This window comes from Ursus maritimus, unplaced genomic scaffold, assembly GCF_017311325.1.
Source record: "Ursus maritimus isolate PB19 unplaced genomic scaffold, ASM1731132v1 scaffold_20, whole genome shotgun sequence".
In the NCBI taxonomy this organism is placed as follows: domain Eukaryota; kingdom Metazoa; phylum Chordata; class Mammalia; order Carnivora; family Ursidae; genus Ursus; species Ursus maritimus.
Window position 1 is genome coordinate 19,994,588 of NW_024424453.1, and position 20,379 is coordinate 20,014,966.

General features: G+C 38.1%; 1 protein-coding gene across 4 annotated transcripts in view; it reads left to right on the top strand.

Annotated features, from left to right (window-relative positions):
- SLC9A9 (solute carrier family 9 member A9) overlaps window positions 1–20,379 on the top strand; it is a 550,759-nt gene that overhangs the window by 264,091 nt on the left and 266,289 nt on the right. For all 4 annotated transcript variants that reach the window (XR_572657.2, XM_008707677.2, XM_008707671.2 and 1 more), the window contains exon 9: window positions 10,141–10,229. Coding sequence is in view for 3 of the 4 variants with exons in the window: in XM_008707677.2 (XP_008705899.2) it covers window positions 10,141–10,229 (89 nt within the window). In the remaining variant the exon portion in view is untranslated. The remainder of the gene's footprint in view (window positions 1–10,140; window positions 10,230–20,379) is intronic.

Consider the following 20,379-nt stretch of genomic DNA (forward strand, 5'->3'; position numbering starts at 1 on the left):
GAAGACACAAAAATTATTTCATTAGAAAGTCTTCTGGATTCTATGCAAATGTGGAAACTACATGGACGGGTATGATGGGCAATTGGATGTGGACGTCTTGGGTGAGGTTGTTCGTTAGACATTTAGTTGACTTTGGTGTAAATGTGTTAGCTGACTCCAAGGAAATGAAAACTGAAAAGAAGGGTAAGCTTGATGAACACCAAGGCTTGAAATGAAATACCATGGATATAAAGAAAAAGTGTTTTTTCTTCTTCTCCAGACCCCAATTTAATATGCATAAGTACCCACTGCTATGTTTTGAACGAGATTTTTGTTTTAAATGGAAATTTATAAACCTTGCAACATAGACAAGAAGTAACTCTTAAATGCATGCCTACACTGCTTTGGAGAAACCAGAAACAAGAACATAGATTTGTGTTGTTTTCTATGTTGATGTTCTTATATTCCACAGACTCATGATTAATCTGCCAACTCTGGTGTTGCCAAATATGGTGAACTAGACAGTAATTGTACTCTTTGGAAACTTGGAATCTTTCATATTCCCTGAAGGAGTTTTCCATTTCTTTAAATCTTTGACTTCTCAGTTTCAGGTTCATGTTCAGCAGTGGTGGTAGGAAACCTGTCAGAAATGTCTCTTTTTACTAGATCAAAAACAAATAAAAAAAAGTGGCATGGAAAAATAACCCATCAACTTTAAAACCCCACAAAGTACCATCTGCAAGCAAGACACATTTTTTCTCTCTCTCTCACTCTCTTTCTGTGTCCTGATAATATAATCAATATATCCTGTCCAAAATTGCAATATTCTTCAGTCTTAGAAACCCCTCAAGTCTGCATTTAATGTCAAAGAAAATCATGCTCCTTGTGACAGACATTTATTTTTCAGCTTCTGTATCTGAAGGCTTCATCAACTTTTAATGAAAAAAGAACTACTGAATAATGTTATCAGTAACAGAGACAATAGGTGTAGGTGGCAATACTCTTGAAAAAGAAAATTTAAATATTAGAAGAAAATAGACGCTGCCACTAATAAATCCAGATAAACATCTATTTGTATGTGAGGATCAAAAACTAATTTCTCTTGCATTCTCTTTTCAAGGCAGATGAATATTTTTTGAAATAGAGATTCATTCTTTTGACCAACCTGCATTTCCATGCCTGATGGCTGTGGGCATTTTATGGGAGTTGGCAGCAATACAAAGAGGGAGGGCATAGAACCAGTGCTTGAGGAGATCTAGGTCAAGAGGGAGACTCCTGGTAATCTGGCTGAGAGGTGGTCAATGTGAAGCTGAAGGGCCCCATGTAATTGTTTAATTCCATATATGCAAACGTTGAAGCAAATGTAAAAACTGAGCCACCCAGATCACAGACATTTAAGATTGAAAAGTGTTTAGAGATCATCTAGAGTAGTGTTTGCCAGAGTTTCTTGACCCTCATTGACAAAAAAATAAAATCAAATAGCTTTACCATGCACCTATATGCACACAAGTGTAATTTTTTGCCCACAAAGGTGCTTACATACTTGAAAATACACAAAAATTCTAATTAAAAACTGTTGTTTTTATATTATCTTCCATCTTTCAGTGGGTTTTCTTGTATACTCCAACTTGATGAATACTAATGCAGACCATTTCTTTAATTCATTGAGAAGAAAACGATGGACCAGGTGATGAATTTAAATTGCACAAGTCATCCAAGTGAATGAACTGTGACCAGATAGATCCCAGGCCTCTTGATGTCCAATGTAGTACATTTTTCCTTGTATAATTTACAGCCACACACTGAACCTTGATCATGTAAGCTTATGTTTATATGTATGAGTATATACACACATATACAATATTTAGTAGTACTCATGCTCTCTGAAAGGGTCCAGAAATGGGAATCAAGAACAGTGTGCATGGCACTCTGTTAACCATAAGGTGTTAATTGTCCTGTGAAAATTGATCTCTGTGGAAAGAATGTACTTGCCAGCAGAATCATTATTTTTCCCAAAGAATTATGGACCTCCTCATGCTGTTTCCTAAATTTCTTTGCTTGCCAATTACTTTGAATTTAACTGTTCCTCTTTGTGGTTTCTCAAACAGCTCTTTTAGCTAGTGTCGTAAAGTATTGGTTCTAGTTCTTGTTTAAAATTTCATAAATGAATCCGTGCAGCCAACACTTCCAGGATCTTGAATACCACTGAAGTCTCACTGTGCAAACAGTGAAAGGCAATCTTGTGTATACACAGGAGTCAGAAAGCATTATTATTATTTTTTTCTAGGCCACTTCTTGATTTCTTTCAGAACTCTATTTTATTTCAGATCTCGGATATTTGTGAGCATGTTCCGCTCTTTGTGGACTCAGATGTATGTACTTGATTACATCCATCATTGCCACAGGACCCCATAAATAGAACTTGAATCCAAGATCTTAGACATGCAATGTAGCAGTTGCATTTAGTGATTGCTTGTTTTTGCAGCAGAGATGGAAACGGAATGATCAATTTTTACTTTTGTTGGGAAGGAAAATGTAATAATGTTTGCCTGAATAGGACAGACATACTGGATGTTTCATATTTCTAATTTTTATAAGAGGACTAATAAAACATGCAAGATAAATGCTTTTGTGCTTATATTAATTAGTTTGATAATTAATACAGCATAATAATTGTTTCTTTTATTAAGGTTTTTATTTAGAAAAATTCAATTAATGAATTAATTTGATTTGTATTTATGTCCTAACCTATAATTGATTAAAATCCAAAACATGCAGGTAAACTGCATGTTTCCTTCACTCATATTGAATCCCCTACTCCTGACCCTGCATCCTCAAACTCTTCTCATCTTTCAAGGCCCAAATACCTCTGCATCTTTTAGGAAAAATTTCCCCCATTTCTCTTGCACCTTCCCCAGCCCAGAAGAAATCACAATCTCTCAGGATTTCTGTTTTCTTGTCACCTACTACGTTATACCTGCTATTAGATGTCTTTGTGTGTCATGTTGTCTCTGTGAGGAAATATAAAGCTGCTTGAGGTCTAAGACCAGGTTTATTCATCCTTGTGTCCCCAGTAGCCATAACCTGCTCACTGAATGACCTCCATAAATAAATAGAATATGAGTAAATGATAGCAGATATCCAAGGTAACTTGCAAAAATCTAGTACCTTAACTGTAGTATTACTGAGAATTGTCTAAGTTTGGATTACTAAGAGTAAGGATTTGTTCTTTCCTTGACACAGGAGTTACTATGGAAGAAATGGCAAAAAATAATGATTAAGAGTATAGAATACACAAGACATGTACTAGATGATTTGTACTTCTTCCCCCAGCAACGTATTAAACAGAAAGTATTGTGTCTATCCATGGTATGAGTTTCTCTAAGTTATTCCTTCTTTTCATGTCTTCTTCCTTTCATCTACTTCTAGTAATTATAGTAAAACCTCGTATGTACCTATTAATGTTCAGTTTATGAAGCATGTTAGTATCCATGATATTGCTTTATACTCAGAACAGACTTGTAAGACAGATTGGGTGCTATCCAAATGAGAAAATTGACTCTTAGATGGGTGAAGCCATTGGCCAATGTCACCCCTTTTCTACTTGCAGCCATGACCAGAGAATGGGAGCCTGGAAAGGGTGTAGACCTGACAGACCTCAGGCCCTGAGAGGCACAAACCACACTGTTACTTTACAACTCTTAATTTTACTGACCAAATCTAGTTTTTAAATGTTCTCTTTGACTATTTTGTTTTCATTTTTCTTTTATTAGGTTTTTAATTCTACTTTCTTTGGGTCCATTGTTATGTCTCTTGTCTAGCTTCTTGAGGTAAATAGTCCAATTCTTTTATTTTTTTTTCTAATGGAATGCATGCAAGACTTCCCTCTGAATAATCTGGTTTTATCTCATTGGTTTTGGTAAGAAATGTACTCTACACTTACTGTTATTTACTTCTACATAAGCTAAAATTTCAAATTTGATTTCATCTTCAACTCCAATTTCATCTAGAAGAATAGTTAGAAATCCCTAGTGGATACATTTTTGTAGATATACTTTTTTTGTTACTTTCCAATTTTATAACATTTTGATTGAAGAATGTGATTTATTTGCTTTTTTTGAGGGGGAAAATTATTGAACTGTTTGATAGCAAAATATATTATGAATTTTATTCCATGCAAATAATTTCTTTCACATTCTAATATTGCTGGGATTAAAAATAAATAATTCTAATTTAAAGAAAAAATTTAAATTCCTCAAATGCCCTTGATAGATAATTCTTCCATGAAACTGAAATTACTTCATGGAATCATGACAATTCTGGAAAGTTACAGAAAGAAAAATAGAGACTAAAACACAGAAATAAAATTTTAGAACTTTTTTTTATAGTTAGCAAAAGATATTTTGAACCATACGAGGTCAAAGCCAAGCCATAGCTAAGGTAAATTGATACTTAATACCAAAGTGTTGGTCAGAGATTTGCTTCTCAAAGTGTGATGCTAGGACCAGCAGCATGGACATCCCTGGTAGTATAAAATGCAGAATCATGGGCTCCACTCCAAAACTACTGAAGCAGAATCGGCATTTTAACAAGATTTTCAGGTGATTCCAATGTACATTAACATTCCAGAGGCATTAGGTTGAGTTTTGAAATCTCTCTTGCCTAATCCAGATTCTTGGGCCATAGCTGAGCTTTCAGGTGGGGTCAAGAAGCTTCTGATGTAGGGGGAGGGCAGTAGGACATGCTGTAAATTAAGCACAGCGTGTAAGTGACAAGAACAAGCAAAACAGAGGGGTAAGAAACAGCAAGAGAGAAAAGAAAGAAAGTGGGTTCCTCTGAGGTGAGCTACATCTGTCACTTGGACACCGACATCAGAATTCACCGTATTCAATGTCCTTTGACCAAAAGCTTATGGTGTAAAGATTTAGAAACATCTTCTTTCTACACAGAGGAGACTTCCTGAGTTTATCTTTAAACCTCATAGCTCACTTGAAAATTTAAGTTTTTATGATTAGAAGGTATGGTAGTGATGTGTTTTAAATTTTTATTTTAGAAGAGTTGTCTGTCTAAAAGGATATTTGAAAGTCGGTAAGTTTATCTTGTCTTTACCTTTTGAGAAAGTTGTGCTGCCTCTACTCAAAATGTCTAAAGGTTTCATTTGGAACCAGCATTAGTTCCTCATCCTTAAAAAAAAAAAAAAAGGCTAAATTGAGGTGTTAATCCTAGTGAATTAATAAAATGGTATATAGGAAAATGACGGACCCAGGAAATTGGAGGATATCCCAGCCCTTCTTTCATGAAAAGAATTTTTTCTCACAGCAGCTCTGGCAGATAATCATTCAACTCAAACATTTCAAATAATAGGGAACTTCTCACACTTGAAGGCAGCCCCTCCATTGTACGATAGTGCTCATATTTTGGAAAGATCATATCACTGGGAATCAGAAGACAGATGTCCAAATGTAACCCATGCCTCTTTAATAGTACTTGGCCTAACTTATTCCCTTCCCCCAAGTCTCTTGTTCCAATCTAGTGGCTCAAACTCACACTTTTTTAAAATGCCAATTCTAGGGGCTCCTGGGTGGCTCAGTCGGTTAAGTATCTGCCTTCATCTAGGTCATTATCCCAAAGTCCTGGGATCTAGTCCCACATCAGGCTCCCTTCTCAGTGGGGAGCCTGCTTCTCCCTCTCCTCCCTGCTCTTGCTCTCACTGTCTCTGTCTCTCTAAGAAATAAATAAATAAAATCTTAAATAAATAAATAAATAAATAAATAGCCAATTCTAACCATAAGTAGGTTTGAAAGGAGACTGAGTACAGTTTTCTGGGACTTGGCACAACATCTCAGCTGCCACTGTCTTCCTCCATTGTCCAGTTATAACAGGATACAGGGCAGATCTTATTTCCAGATGACAAACCTTCAGTGGTTTCTGAGAACCATCAACATTTAGAATGAGAAGGGACCCACAAGTGACTACTGGTCAGGATTCACTCAGGAAAAGAAAAACTGGCTGGCTATGCCCAGAGTTTAATGCAGGAAATTGGGTGTACAGGTGGTAGCTGAAAAAGTACAAAGGGGGCACAGAGGCCATCCAGGTGGTAATGGCAGGAAGCAATTGTAAACTCTGGGATAGGAGGAACAAATGGAAGAGAACTAGAAGTTCCTAAGAGGGACCTGCTAGAGCTGGGACCCAGACCTCTGAGGTCACTGGCTAGCTATTGCTGCTTTCTCTGAGGAGGGCCCATGAGGCTGGAACCAATGTGAAAACTATGGTGAAGAACCATTGCTGAGAAGTCACTGAGAGGAACAGCAGGCAAGCAAAAAGGCAGCAAGGCCTCCCTCTGGGGCTCATTTCAGCAGAGCTCAGCAGACTCTGAAGAAGGAAGATGTGGTCTGTAGAGCCCCAGCCCCAAGATCACAGGGAGAGCACAAGAAAGGGGGTTTGGAGCCCAGATGCTAGTTTGCTGACTCACATCAAGTGGTGCCCCTCCGTCCGCTTGTACACCTGAGAATCTGAGATCCAGAGCATGTAAGAGAGTTGTCTAGGGCCCCACATAACAGTAGTACAACTAGTGCTAGCAGGCATAGGCATGCAAAAATATAGTGACAACTCAAATGTACTTTTTGAAAAGGATTTTATTTATTTATTTGAGAGAGAGTAAGCATGAGAGGGGAGAGGATCAGAGGGAGAAGCAGACTCCCCATGAGCAGGGAGCATGATGTGGGACTGGATCCTGGGACTCCGGGCTCATGACCTGAGCTGAAGGCAGTCACTTAACCAACTGAGCCCCCACGGCACCCTAAAATGCACTTTTGTAAGAGAGAAAACTCTCAACTCTGAATCCACTTACATGGCAGAGAATTTATAGATGTATTTAGAGGAGACATTTTCAAAATATGTTTGGACTTGTAAAAGTCATACTAATTATAGTAATTTGTGTGAGTTAATTAATTACTAAGGTATAGAATTATGATCATGTAAGCTAATATTAAAGGTTAGATCAACTCAGTTGTTCTATTTTAATTACAACACCAAGCCTCTGGTCATATAGGCACACTTTTCATTGTTTGTTTGTGTGACTTATCTGTACACAGAATTCAAAAAAAAAAAAAAAGTATTAGCTGAAACACTGCCTGTTAGTGTTCTGATGGAGGCAAGAAAATGAAAACCAATGGAGCTACTAGGGAATATATCCTCAAACAAGATACCCAGCCCCTTCAGATTTGTAATCTTCATCATCATATCTCAATTTCCCCTGGACAGCAGAAACAATATTTTTTAGATGGTTTAAGATTACCTTAAAACATTCACAGATGGAGTGATACAGGCAGTAAAACACAGGGAGTTTGTGAAATTTTGAATCTCAGCTCTGCCACTTTCAAGGTGACCTTCAGTAAATTACTTTTGTTTCTTACTAGTTACATGGGAATAGGAATATGCATTAATTTATTCAACAAATACTTGCTGAATGCCTACCATGTGCCTGGCTTTGCTCAAAGGGTTAGGGACCAATGAATCTCTAGCACTCAGTGAGCTTTTCTTTGCCATTCTGGAAGGCAGAAAATAAACACAGGAATTTATAAAATGTTAGATGGCAGTAAATAATATTAAAAAGAACAAAGCAAGATAGGCAAGTAGAGAATGATGGGAGGGATCATTTTTATAGAATGTATACAGAAGACCTGTCTGATAGTGTAACATCTTAAGAGAAGGAGGGAGCCATGTGGATATCTGAAGAAGAGCTTCCCAAATAGTGGGAACCAGAAGACTCAAGGGCCCTGCAGTGGAATGTGCTTAGCAAGGATATATAGAGTACAACACGGGGTGAATATAGTAGGAGATGAGCTTGGAGACCTGTGGGAAGGGCAGAAGGGGGCTGGACTAGATCCTACAGGGCCTTTTAGTCATGGGGATCTATTACAAAGTTTAGGGAAGAGAACTGACATGATCTCACATGATCTCAATTGTCTTAAAAGAATCACTATGGCTGGGTGAAAGCTAGACTGCAGGAGCCTAACAGGGGAGACAAGGGGACCAATCAGGTATCTGTAATCTAGGCAAAAAACAATGATGGTGGCTTGAAAAAGGGTGTTAGGGGAGGCAGTGTTGAGAAGTGGCTGGGTTCAGGCAAGTTTCAAAGGACAAGCCAACAAAATCACTGATGTACAGAGAGAGGAAAAGTAAAGGATGATCCAGAATTTTGGCCTGATCAGCAAGAAGAATGGAGATACCACTACTGAGAAGACAGTAGGAAGAGCTGGTTAATAGTGCTAAGCCTATTGTGAGATAATAAATCAATGCAATAAATAAGATGATGTAAAAAACAACAACAACAATGGTGCATTCTTGGCTCACTGTAGCTGTTCAGCCAGCCTTAAATCCCCTCCCTATCCCTTATAATACTTCTTTATTACCATTTCTTGTTCTCAGAATACATGTATGCACTACCCACACACACTCCCACCCTTTTTATTCACCACTTCTCTGCAAATCAATATACAATCAAAACGTTTCCACATCAGTAGGAGGGTCAGCTAAACCTCACCCAGAAAAATCTCCAACAGACTACAGAATCAGCAGAGATAGATAAATTATATTTTTAAACAAGGAAAGAAAATATTTGATAACAAAACAACATGCATGTTGCCTCAAAGTGCCTCAAAGTACTTAAAGTGCTTCAGTAACCTAAAAGTTTCCCTGGTATTGGTTGCTTCTAATAGAATTTTTGTGAAGAGTAACATATATTTTTATAAACATCCTTCTCTTAGAATTTCTGAAGAGAGGCTGAGAAACTGAAAAGTTACCCAAAAATCTATAGAATGCTTACTGCATGAATATTTCTTGGCAAAATTTCCTAGTCATTTTTATTCTTTTGCCTAAAATTTTGAAGCATATTAAAAGGAAATAAGTAATGTAAATGTCTATGCACTTGTATTAGGTAAATACATCTTAGCAATACTTATCCAAAGGCAATCCAAGTAATAACCAACATAAAAATAGAAGCATACAGTCTAAATACAAAAAAAAAAAAAAATGCTTGGTTCTTTAAAATTCTTTATTGTGGATTCATTTGCAATGTCAGTATTCAGTTCACATATCTCTATACTCTTAAGAATCATCAGCATTTAATTTATGAGTGTTTTTAGTTGGAAAGATTCTGCTGCTTAAAATTCAATTCGATCCCCTTGGTCTGACTTGAGGAATACTTACATCTTGTGTTTTTCCCAAAGCCCTCCTCTATGCTCAATTTCCCATAATTAATAGAATCTTTAATCCAAAGTGGAATGCCATCCCCACCCCTTCCCTACCCCAGCTCAGGGGTGATAACAGAGAATAACAGCCCAGAGACAAATAACATTTGTCTCATGGTTGCTACTGCTCTATCCCCAGGGAACATCTAGTGTATGTATGCCTTCATGTCGCATTTAAAGCTGAGTATACTGATGGCTTAAGAAATCAATCCTGCAGCCAGCCTAGAAGCAGCTGAGGGCCCACTGTGGGTAGGAAGCATTCAAGAACAGACCAGCTTACCTGTAAGGAGCGTGTGCCTTGGATGTACTCACTAGATTCTTCAGCAGCAGAAAATAGAACACCCAGCTTTGTCAGGGAGGCATGGGGCCAACAAGGACCTTTCTCTCATGCTTGGCAAGTAAAGGCATTGGCAGGGGCAACAAAACCCTTGTAGATTTCTTAAGTTTGTGACTCATGGTTTTTAATACTAAATTATGTATGACAGGAACCTCTTCAGGGTACCCAGTGAAAAGTAAATGTTTGAGTGAATATGCCAACATTTAGGATAAAATGCAAAAAAGCAGTTGGCACTGGCTATGAGAAGCCCGGAGTTTGACTATGTAGTCTTTTGTTCATGTTTTCCCAAGTATAACTTTCTTAACTCATGACCATAGGATCATTTATCCTTAGGAAGAATGTACTTCTTAATACTTGTCTTTAGGTTAATCCTGTAGGACTCGTGTTTAAAACAAGTAGCAAGGTATACCCCAATACAGATCCTTTTAATTATGGAGACCAATAATTATGGTAATTATTAGCAGTTTTAACTCTACTGACACCAAGTCCCTCTTTTTCTAGCTGATGTGGCCCTACCCTTTGGCTTAGATAGGAAAGAAAATTGGTTTTGACTGGTATGTTTTTGAATTTCAGGAATAGTTGCTGTTCTCTTCTGTGGAGTCACACAGGCACATTATACCTACAACAATCTGTCATCGGATTCCAAAATGAGGACTAAACAGGTAAAAGAAAAAATTCACCACAGGCTTTGTCTCTTTTCACAGTGTAATGGTTATGTTGCAATTCTGCCAATGCACTCGGAAAGAATTTCATTAGTGAAGGAAGAAAGTAAGCTTAAGGCTTCATTATAGGTTGGATATTTATAGATTTTTTTTTTCCTCCAGGATAACCATTAACAATTCTCTTGGTAAGCAAAAATATAGTTATAGTAGTCTCTCCCTCCTGAGAAATGTGGGACATAGACTGTCAGTCTGGAAGATGAAAGGCCTACAGTTGGTAATAATTCACAGTCACTTACATCTAAAAGCATTATAAAGCATGTGAGATTGGGTAGTTATAGAGAGAGAAGGAAATGAAGAAGAATAAGGAAGCGATGTTTGGTCTTTAATTGGGTGATTTCGCTTCTAAGTAAATTCAGCTGCCAGTTGTCACACTAGTGGAATGTATCTCCCATATGCCAAAAACACATGTGTTTGGATATTTGTACATGAACCCTCATAGATTCCTTACACAAACGTGCTGCACAGCCCCTCTGTGCCAAGCACTATGCTAGATACTAGGGATAAAGTGACATAGGATATGACCTTGTCTTTAAGAGGTTCATTATCAAATCTGTTGATGAGGATAAGGATGTGGAATGAGCAACTAATTATCCACAGTGTGATATAGACTGTGATAGAAATATCTGTAGAGGATGTTTGGGAAGCATTCATTAGGGCATCCTCTTTAGTTAGGATTAGGAAGGTAAAGAGAGAGTTTCCAGAGACTATGTCCAATCTGAAGCTTGAAATACAAATAGAAGTCAATTAGATAATCATACGGGATCTAGTGAAGGGTGGGAAGGTAGCATGAAGAGCATTTGAAGCCGAAGTTGAGGATGGACAAAAATCTTTGAAGCAATTGATTGAAGCACTATAACTAGTTCTGTGTGGCTAGGAAATGGGATAAGGCTACAGTGAGGAATGAAACCATGGATAGAACCAGAGACCAACTTCTGAAAGGACTTCCATACCTTGCAAAGGAGTGTTTAGACTTTGTACTAAAGGTAATGGGGAGTGCCTTAACCAACAGAAATGTATTATATGAGAAATGTAGAAGTCTAAGATCAAGGTGTCAGCAGGATTAGTTCCTTTTGAAGGACTGTGAGGGAGGATCTGTTCTATTCCTCTCTCTCTTAGGTTCTGGTGGTTTTGAGCAATCTTTGGTGTTCTTTAACTTGTACACACGTCATCTTAATCTCTACCCTTCAGGTTCGCATGGCATTCTCCCTATGAGTGTGTCTGTCTCCAAATGTCCCTTTTTTATAAGGACATCAGTCATATTAGATAGAGGCCCACTCTACTCTGGTATAACCTCATTTTAACTCTACTAATTATATTTTACATGACCCTATTCCAAATAAGGTCACTTTCTGAAGTACTGGGGTTATGACTTCAACATATGAATTTTGGGGGAGGTCCCATTAAGCCCATAAAAGGAAGTCACTGAAGTGTCTGAAGCAAAATAATTTTAAGATAATTGGAGTTCCATTTTAGAAATATGACCCTGGTAGACAAGGGGAGCATGGATCAAATGGCATTTGTATCAGTTACCTTTTGCTGTGTAACAAACAACCATACAACCTAAACTCAGTGGCATCCAAAAATAACACTTATTTCTCACACATCTGCAGGATTTAAGTCTAGAGTGGGCTTGGCTGGGGCATGTGCCAGTGCCATCTGTCTGTCACTCTTCTCCTAGCAGAAAAGCAAGCCCTAAGTTGCAAGTCCATTTCAAGCCTCTGCTTGCATCACATTTTCACATCCTGTTGGCCAAAGAAAATCACACTCCTGAGCCTAAGGTCAAGAGACTGAGCAGGTCACCAGCCCACAGTGGGAGAGCACTGCAAGGTTATATGGTAAGGAGTATGGATATACAGAATAATGAAGAATGGGACTAAAGGATTGCAATTGACCCCAAAATGCAAATGGAGGCAGAGAATCTTCTATAATAAGCCCAACAATGCTGAAGATATTTAATGTGATTTAGGGATGGTAGGGGTAGAGAAAGCCAAAGGGACATCTGAGCAAAATCTATGATTGGCCAGGAATTCCTAAATAGTTTTTGAAGACTTACCTCCAAGCTCTCTAAAATGGTTATTAGTTTCCTCTCTCTCTCTTTGTCATGTCCCAAGCTCAGCGGGCCCTGACCCTACCTCCCATCTACCCAGGGAATCTATAAGGTCACCCTTCCCCCTCTGACCATCAGAGGAATCATAAAGTTGTAATTATAGATATTTTAAGGAAACATTTTTAAAAATGAAAAAAAAAAAGTGATACCAAACCTAGAAACCTCCAATATAGGATCCTTTTAATTATGGAGACTATAGTATTCTCTAGGGTTTAAGGGGAAATGTCTTGGGCTGGTTTTTCCTGGCCTTGTCTGGTTCTCTGAGCATTTGTATTCTGGGGAACTGAACTCTGGTTAGGGACTTGCACTTTTAAGTCACGCTATCTAGACTGCTCAGCAGAACTGCAAAGATAACTCATCTCATGGCAAGACAGCAACCTAGCACCTAGGGGAGACAAAGCCAAAATCAGTGCCCCAGAGCCTTCTATTCTCCTCTCAATGACTTGACAAGCACTACCTAATGGACTGCCAGCATCCGTTTTTATAGTGCTCTCTTTTAAGGAAGGAGATTTCTACTAGTTCATTGTTTAACATCCAGGTAATTGTATCCCTCCATCTTTGTTTCCCCCCTTACCTTCTTTCCTGGGTGCCTAATTCATAGTAGGAGCTTAATGAATGCCTTCCCTTCCCTTCTCATACCTTTCTTCATTTCTTTTCTCTCAGGATTTGTCATTTTTCTATTTATTTTTCTCTCATAATATATGTATATCTCGCATATGTACATATTTATACACATATGCATACCTCCATGCCCATATTTTCTGCCCTAGTGTAGAGTCTGAGGTCACCACTTTGAAAGAAATGAGATCCAGCCCTTTAATTAACTTCGCAGATAAGAGGTTCATGGCCACATCTGTACCAGTGTAGCAAGCAAAGTTCAAACTCCGTGTGGGAAATCAATTACAAATTATAAGGAAAGGCTGAAGCAGGTATTACAGAGGTTGCCACTATGTCCTCTCTGAAACCGGGAAAGATTTGGAAAGTATTATATGATAATACACGGTTATAGAGAATAGTATCTTCCTCTGTACCTCCCCACACTGTGTTCACTGTCAGTGAGGAAAGTAGAAGTTACACATGTTCTGTGCCTCTGTCCCCAGAACCGTTTAATGGAAACAAAGGAAGTCAATTAGTGAAGTCTAGGGACAATCTATGAAAATCAACTTTGTATTATAAAATGCAAAGGTGATATGGTTTATAAAGAAATTGTATTCATGGACTGTGCCTATATCAGCTAATCAAAGAGCTACTACATCTGGATACAAAGACTTTTGAGAATTATATATCCTTTATAGCTTCAAGAATTAGAGTGTCTTTTTAAAATTTCATTTTCACTTTAAAATAGGTTTTGTGAATTGATTTTCACTCCGCCCTATGAAAATACATGTAACATCACTATGTGTTAGGCACAAAGCAGCATAATAGAGACACTTGGGTGCTGTTACTTACCGCAAGGATTTATATTTTGATAGCAAATCATTCTATTAAAGAGTATACGAACATGTGCAGCAATCCCTTTCCCTAGACTTGCAGTGATTTGCTTCCTTTAGGGTATGCACACCTAGCCCTAGAAATAGACAAATTCTGTAAGCCCTGACTCTTGCCTGAGAAACTGAACACTCCTAGAGGTACTCAAGATGGACATCAGCATGTAGCAGTCTGTGAGCCTAGAGGTCTCACCCTGAACTACCCAGAAGACTGCATACAGACCCCATGATATTACTCACACAGATCCCAGCTTGCTTCCCAATCCTCTCCTCCTTCATACCCTCACTTGCTAAGCAGGCCTAGAAGCTGATAATCTGGGCCAAACTCCAGAGTGTTTCCAGAGCTATCTTTACCTTGCCTGAGGCTAACTTTCAAAACTAGAATGTCTCCTTTCCTTCCTACAGTTACCACCCAAAAATTATTTTCAACAGATACACATGAGCCTATATTAATTTAAATAATCAACATGCATTATGCATTAACATGTATGTAGTACTTATTTCATTTACTTTCTACTTACTTTTCTACCTAAGAAGTAGCTCTCCTTATTATCACCACTTACCTTCATTCATTTAACTAATATTTTTTGAGAGCCTATTTTGTGCCAGTCACTGTTCAAGGTGCTGGGGTATAAAGAGTGAACAAAAGAGAATTTCTTCTAGTAACGGATATTTTTTTGTAATCAAAATAAGTATGCTAAATATATAGTGTGTTTATGGCAAGTCATAAGGCCAATAATAAAGCAGAGAAGGGAGTTAGGAGTGTATGTATGGGGAGGGAGGGTTGCAATTTTAGATGGGGTAGTCAGGGAAGGTCTCAATAAGAAAGTGATACTTGAAAGAAGTAAAAGAGAGAGTTATGTGGACATTTGGAGGAGAGCTGTCCAGAAATTGAGAACAACAGATACAGAGGCCACCTGAGGCAAAATGACAAATGTGGCTGAGGTAAAGTGGACCAGGGGAGAATATGACAGACAGTATCAAGGCAGTGACAGGAATAGGTCATGGAGAGCCTAAACCAGGAGAGGAAACACTGGAGGCTTTTAAGTAAAGGCATAGCATAATATGATTTAAATTTTAAAGAATGGCGGTGTCATTTATTAGTTAAGGAGCACTGTAAGACAGAAGGTTTGAGGGACAATTCGAACAGAGTATTGACTTGCTACATTTGAGATGTGTATTAGTCAATAAAATGGAGCTGTCGAGTAGCTTGTTGGACATAGAATTCTGGAGTTCAGGAGAGAGGTCAAGGTGAGAAGTATGATTTTGGATGTCATCAGCATACAGATGATATTAAAAACATGAAACTAGATGAGATGTCTAAGAAAGTAATGGGGAGAGATCCAGAAACCAAGCCTTGAGGCATTCCAATGGTGAGACGTTGGGAACAAGCAAAGGAGGTTGAGAGATAGTAACCAGTAAGGAGAAGGAAAATAAAGGAAATATGGTGTTCTGGAACTCAAATGACAAAAGTGTCTCAAAGAGGAGCATGATGAATTGTGCCAGATTCTGCTGAATGGTCAAGTAAAATAAAGAGCATGAACATCATTGATGACATTGATAACAGCCATATTGGTGGAGTGTCAGGGTAAACACCTAATTATAATAGGTTTAAGAGAGCCTGGAAGAAAAGAAACTGGAAACTGCATTTATGGACACATCTTTCAAAGGAGTTTTGCTGGGAGCAGGGAAATGAGATGCTAGCTGGAGGGAGAACTGATGCCAAAAGAAAAGCCTTTTTATTTTTAAGGTGGAAAAATAGTAGTACTTTTGTATGCTGATAGGAATAACGCAGAAAAGAGAAGACTGTGTTAGAGGGTTTGCCAAAACTTATTAAGTGGCAGAGGCAAATTTTGAACTTAGATCTTTTGACTTTGTAGTTCAAATTATTTTGCCTGTTAGTAAATATTTTTTTCTCCTTCAAAGATTTTATTTATTTATTTGAGAGACAAAGAGGGAGGGAGAGGGCACATGAGCAGGGGGAAGGGCAGAGGGAGAGGGAGAAGCAGGCAGCCCAATATGCGACTCAATCCTAGGACCTTGGGGTTCATGATCCCAAGACCCTGGGGTTCATGACCCAAGCCAAAGGCAGACACTTAACTGACTGAGCCACTCAGGCACCCCAGGATATTCTTTGATTAATAGATGCAATAGCAGCAATTGTGGGGCTTAGCGTCATTTATTCAGTAAACCTCGAATGAATGGATGGATGGATGGATGAATGAATGAATGAATGAATGAATGTTTGGTGATCTCTATTATACTTTCAGGTAATTAAGGTTATGAATCATTTATCTTATATTTAATTCTATAATCTTTGAAAATCTAGCAATTTTAGTACATTTTAATTTTTTTACTAAAGTACAGGTTGGGGCTGACATGGATATTTTCATGCATTTATTTTTGAAAGCCAGATTCTTCATCTAGCATTTATGAGCAAACAATGGCATCTTCATTATAGCACATTCTTTCCAGATGCTTATTTTATTTCCATATGATATTTTGGGTGTTTATCACCATTGAATGGAAAGGCAGCAATGCAAATCCAAATTTATATTTCCAATAAAAAAATGGTGCCAAATTGGATGTGTTGTGGATGACTTTGTAAGAAAACTCAAGAAAAAGATCTAGAATGTGAGAGAGGTCAGATGGAAAGAAGACTGAGAGTCTAGAATGCTGGAGTTTGCCCCTCATCTCTATGACTAATGGTAGAGGCCTTGGATAATTAATTTAATACCTGTGAGGTTCTGTTTTCTAATTTGTAAAATGAATGATTGACCTATATGACCAGGTTTTGAGGATCATGCTCTAAACCTAATATCCTGTGACTTGATGAAGAGCATAAGATATGCATCTGGTTCCTTCTCCCAGACTAGGATTGGGCAGAGATCATTTGTTTACAGACTGCAATACATGAAGATGAGAGGAGGGATCAGAATTTGTCATTGATCTTGAGGACAAATCATTGGGTAGACCATGTTTAATAAATTGTCAAATCAAATCTGAGAACGAAGTGATCAAAAACCAAAGTCCCTGGTTCATCCTGGAGTGAAAACTTTCATTGAGGGCTGGGTATTTCTTCTGGAAATCTCTCTGTTCCTGAGTGGTTGTAATGGCTTTTTCTAGGACTGTCTGTATCCCTGAGGTGGAGAGTATGAGCTTATATTGCTCCCATTGAGTCTCAAAATCTGACTGAAGGGCTTTCCAGCTTTTCAATTCAAGCATGGACTGATGGTGGACTAAGCACCACATGATTGTGTGGCAGACATCATGCTAGAAGCCAGAGAGACAAAGACAAATAAAAGACCCAATTCTCATCCTTAGGAGTTCCTGATATAACAGGGGACACACACTTGCACATGCACACATGTGCACACACATGTATATACACATGTTAGCACACACATACACAGACAATAAGCCCACGTGACAAATGTTAACACAGAGGGATGTGCAACATGTCATGGGAACCAGAGGACTGAATTGCTTCTGGAAGGCAAAGTGTTCATGGGAAACTGATTGTGGGTTGGATGTTTAGATAATTAGAAGATTTTCATGCAGATTTCATGGGGGAGGGAAGCAAAGAGAAAAAGAGTAGGCAAACGCATAAAACTAAGGAAGAGCTTGACAAGTCCCAGAGACAGAGGTAGTACACTGTGACTGCGGTAGCCTTGGGGAAGTAGGTTGGAGTGTGTTGAGGCCGCTGGTATAGGCTGGGGAGCAGAAAGGGAAGGGTGTGGTAGAGAGCTGAGAATAAAATGGAGAGGTGATTTCAGGCAGACCTTTAGTGTCTCACTGTGCTACGTTTAGGAGAACTGTATCTTATAAGGCTAGTAACTGCTTAAGGCTTTTAGGCATAGAGATGATGATAATAATCAGATTTGTGCCCTACAAAGATAATGAAGATAGTATCATGGATGAAATGACATCAATCTATGACATCCCTCTCACTGCTCACCACACTTCCTGTTGATAAACTACTTATATATGTAACATCTAAATTTATCTTAACCTTCTGTACTTCTAGATATATTTTTGTCCTAACTTCTTCAGATATTGTGGTCTATATGAAAAGTTATGGAAATTTACCATGTGATTTTGCCTCATACTTAGGAGTTCATTAAATACTTGCTGAATTAATAAATGAATGAATGAATGAATGAATGATGACCATTAACATTCTAAGACAAAAAATAGAGGGGAAACAATATATGCTAATTAATGGTTTTATTTCATTCTGATATGATGCATTAATTTAAATGTAATGAGTTGGATGCATAAAGCAAATTTCTCGGATATTGGAAGAAAGATATTGGAAGAAAGATCAAGTACAATTCCATTACTTGTGTGAGTTTCCTGCAGTGTGCCTCCACCTTATTGATTTGCATTACAGTGGTTTTTGATTATGGTTTTGTGCAATTTTTCTCCGTCACTTTTAACAAAAGCAGGCACGTTCCATCCCAGTTACCTGTTCCAAGGCACAGTGGAGAGAAAGAGAGAGAGAATGTCATGGGCAACAATGCCTCTGCTTCCCTGGCTTCTGAGAAATAAGATCAAAGATATCTTCATAAAGCATAGAATTGCCTTTTTTATTTTTTTACTCTAATTACATTTCTTTTGTCAAGATTTCTACCACTTTTCTTCTTCCCTTCATTCAAAGTACCTTTAAAAATGCCATCCTAGAAGGGTTGAATTTATAAATGATGGCAAAGTGTTTAAATTTCTCCTTAGCTAAGCTGGTGATTCTTTTCAATGAAACTCATTATATTGTATAAAGGACATTTAGTAGTTCAGCTAATAAGTGTTCTTTTTAAAATGCTAATGAGAGTGGAGCTCCCACATCATGGCAGGAGTACACTGTACTTTCAGTGCCCAGAAAGAATTATTGTCTGTGAACCCTTAGTTAAGAAGCTTTACTCCACAACCAGCGTGCATTATACTAGGGGTCACACATGACGATTTGGCGCCCTCAGTGGTGGGTACCTCCTATATGCTGGGTACTGAGGAAAGCTAAGTAAGACATGAACTGTGCTTTCCCTTAAAAATCTTCCATGTAAATATTTTTCTTTGATAAAGCTATAATTGTACTATAACTTCTCAATTAAATCTTAGCTACTCTTTTAACCACACATCTGTTTGTTTACCATAGTATATAATTGCAGTTGAATTTTTTAAGTCATAAAATCCAAGAAGTTTAGGGGTGCATGGGTGGCTCAGGTGATTAAACATTCCACTCTTGAGTTCAGCTCAGGTCATGATTTCAGGGTCGTGAGATCAAACCCCAAGTTGGGCTCCAGTCTGTGCATGGAGCCTGTGTAAGATTCTCTCTGCTCCCTCCAACCTTCACCCCCACGCACGTGTGCTCTCTAAAAAAAATAATAATAAAATAAAATAAAAAATCCAAGAAGTTCAGAGTGAGGTGGGACTACAAAGATAAGCTTTTAAACCCAGAACTGTATTGGAGGAAACTGAATCCCAAGGAAGATCAATGACTTGGAGGGGTAAAGTCAGCTCTCCAATCCAGGGACCAAACTAGCCATAAATCAGTGCTCAAGGAATATGCATTGTAAGCTAAAAATACCTAGCACCTACCTCTAAAAGCAGCCTTTGGTGTATTAGTTATCTGTTGCTGTGTAACAAATTACCCCAAAACATAGAAGCTTAAAACAACAAATTTTTATTATTTCATACAATTTTGAGGGCCCTGAGTCCAGGAGCATCAGGTTAGCTGTGTAGTTCTAGCTCGCAGTCTCTCATGATATTGTAGACAAGCTGTTGGCCAAGGCTGAATCATCTGAAGACATGAGTGGGCCTGGAGGACCCACTACAAGATGGCTTACTCACACGGCTGTCGATAGACGGTTTCAATTCTTCACCATGTTTCATTCATAGAGCTAGCTACTTGAGTGTTCTCCATGATATGAAAGCTTACTTTCCCTCAGAGCAACTGAAACCAGAGAGAGGAGAGGAAGAGAGAGAGAGCAAGAAGAGAGTAGAAATGCCTTTTCTTAACTACCCTCTGAAGTCTCACACTGTCACTTCTACCATAATCTCTTTGTTAGAAACAAGTCACTAAGACCAGTCCACACTTGAGGGGAGGGGAATTAAGCTTCACCTCTTGAAGGGAGGTGTATCAAAGAATTGTGGACATATTTTTAAACTACCATGATGCTTGATGATATTTTTGGAAGCAATTTTTTGATAATGGTTTCAATTTCTTACATGGTTGAATGTTCAGATTTTCTACTACTTCAGTGAACTTTACTTTCCTAGTAAGCCATCTATTCTCTCCTGATTTTCAAAAATGTTAATAACAATTGTTGGACTCTTTATTGTGTAAGGCACTATATGTCTCATTAAATTATCCCAATTAATATTCACTGAAAGGTCCATGAGGTAAATACCACTATTAATCACGTTTTGCAAAGGATAGAGTTGTGCATCATAACCCACTATTATTTTTCAATATTGTTTTAGTACATTTGATTATATACCT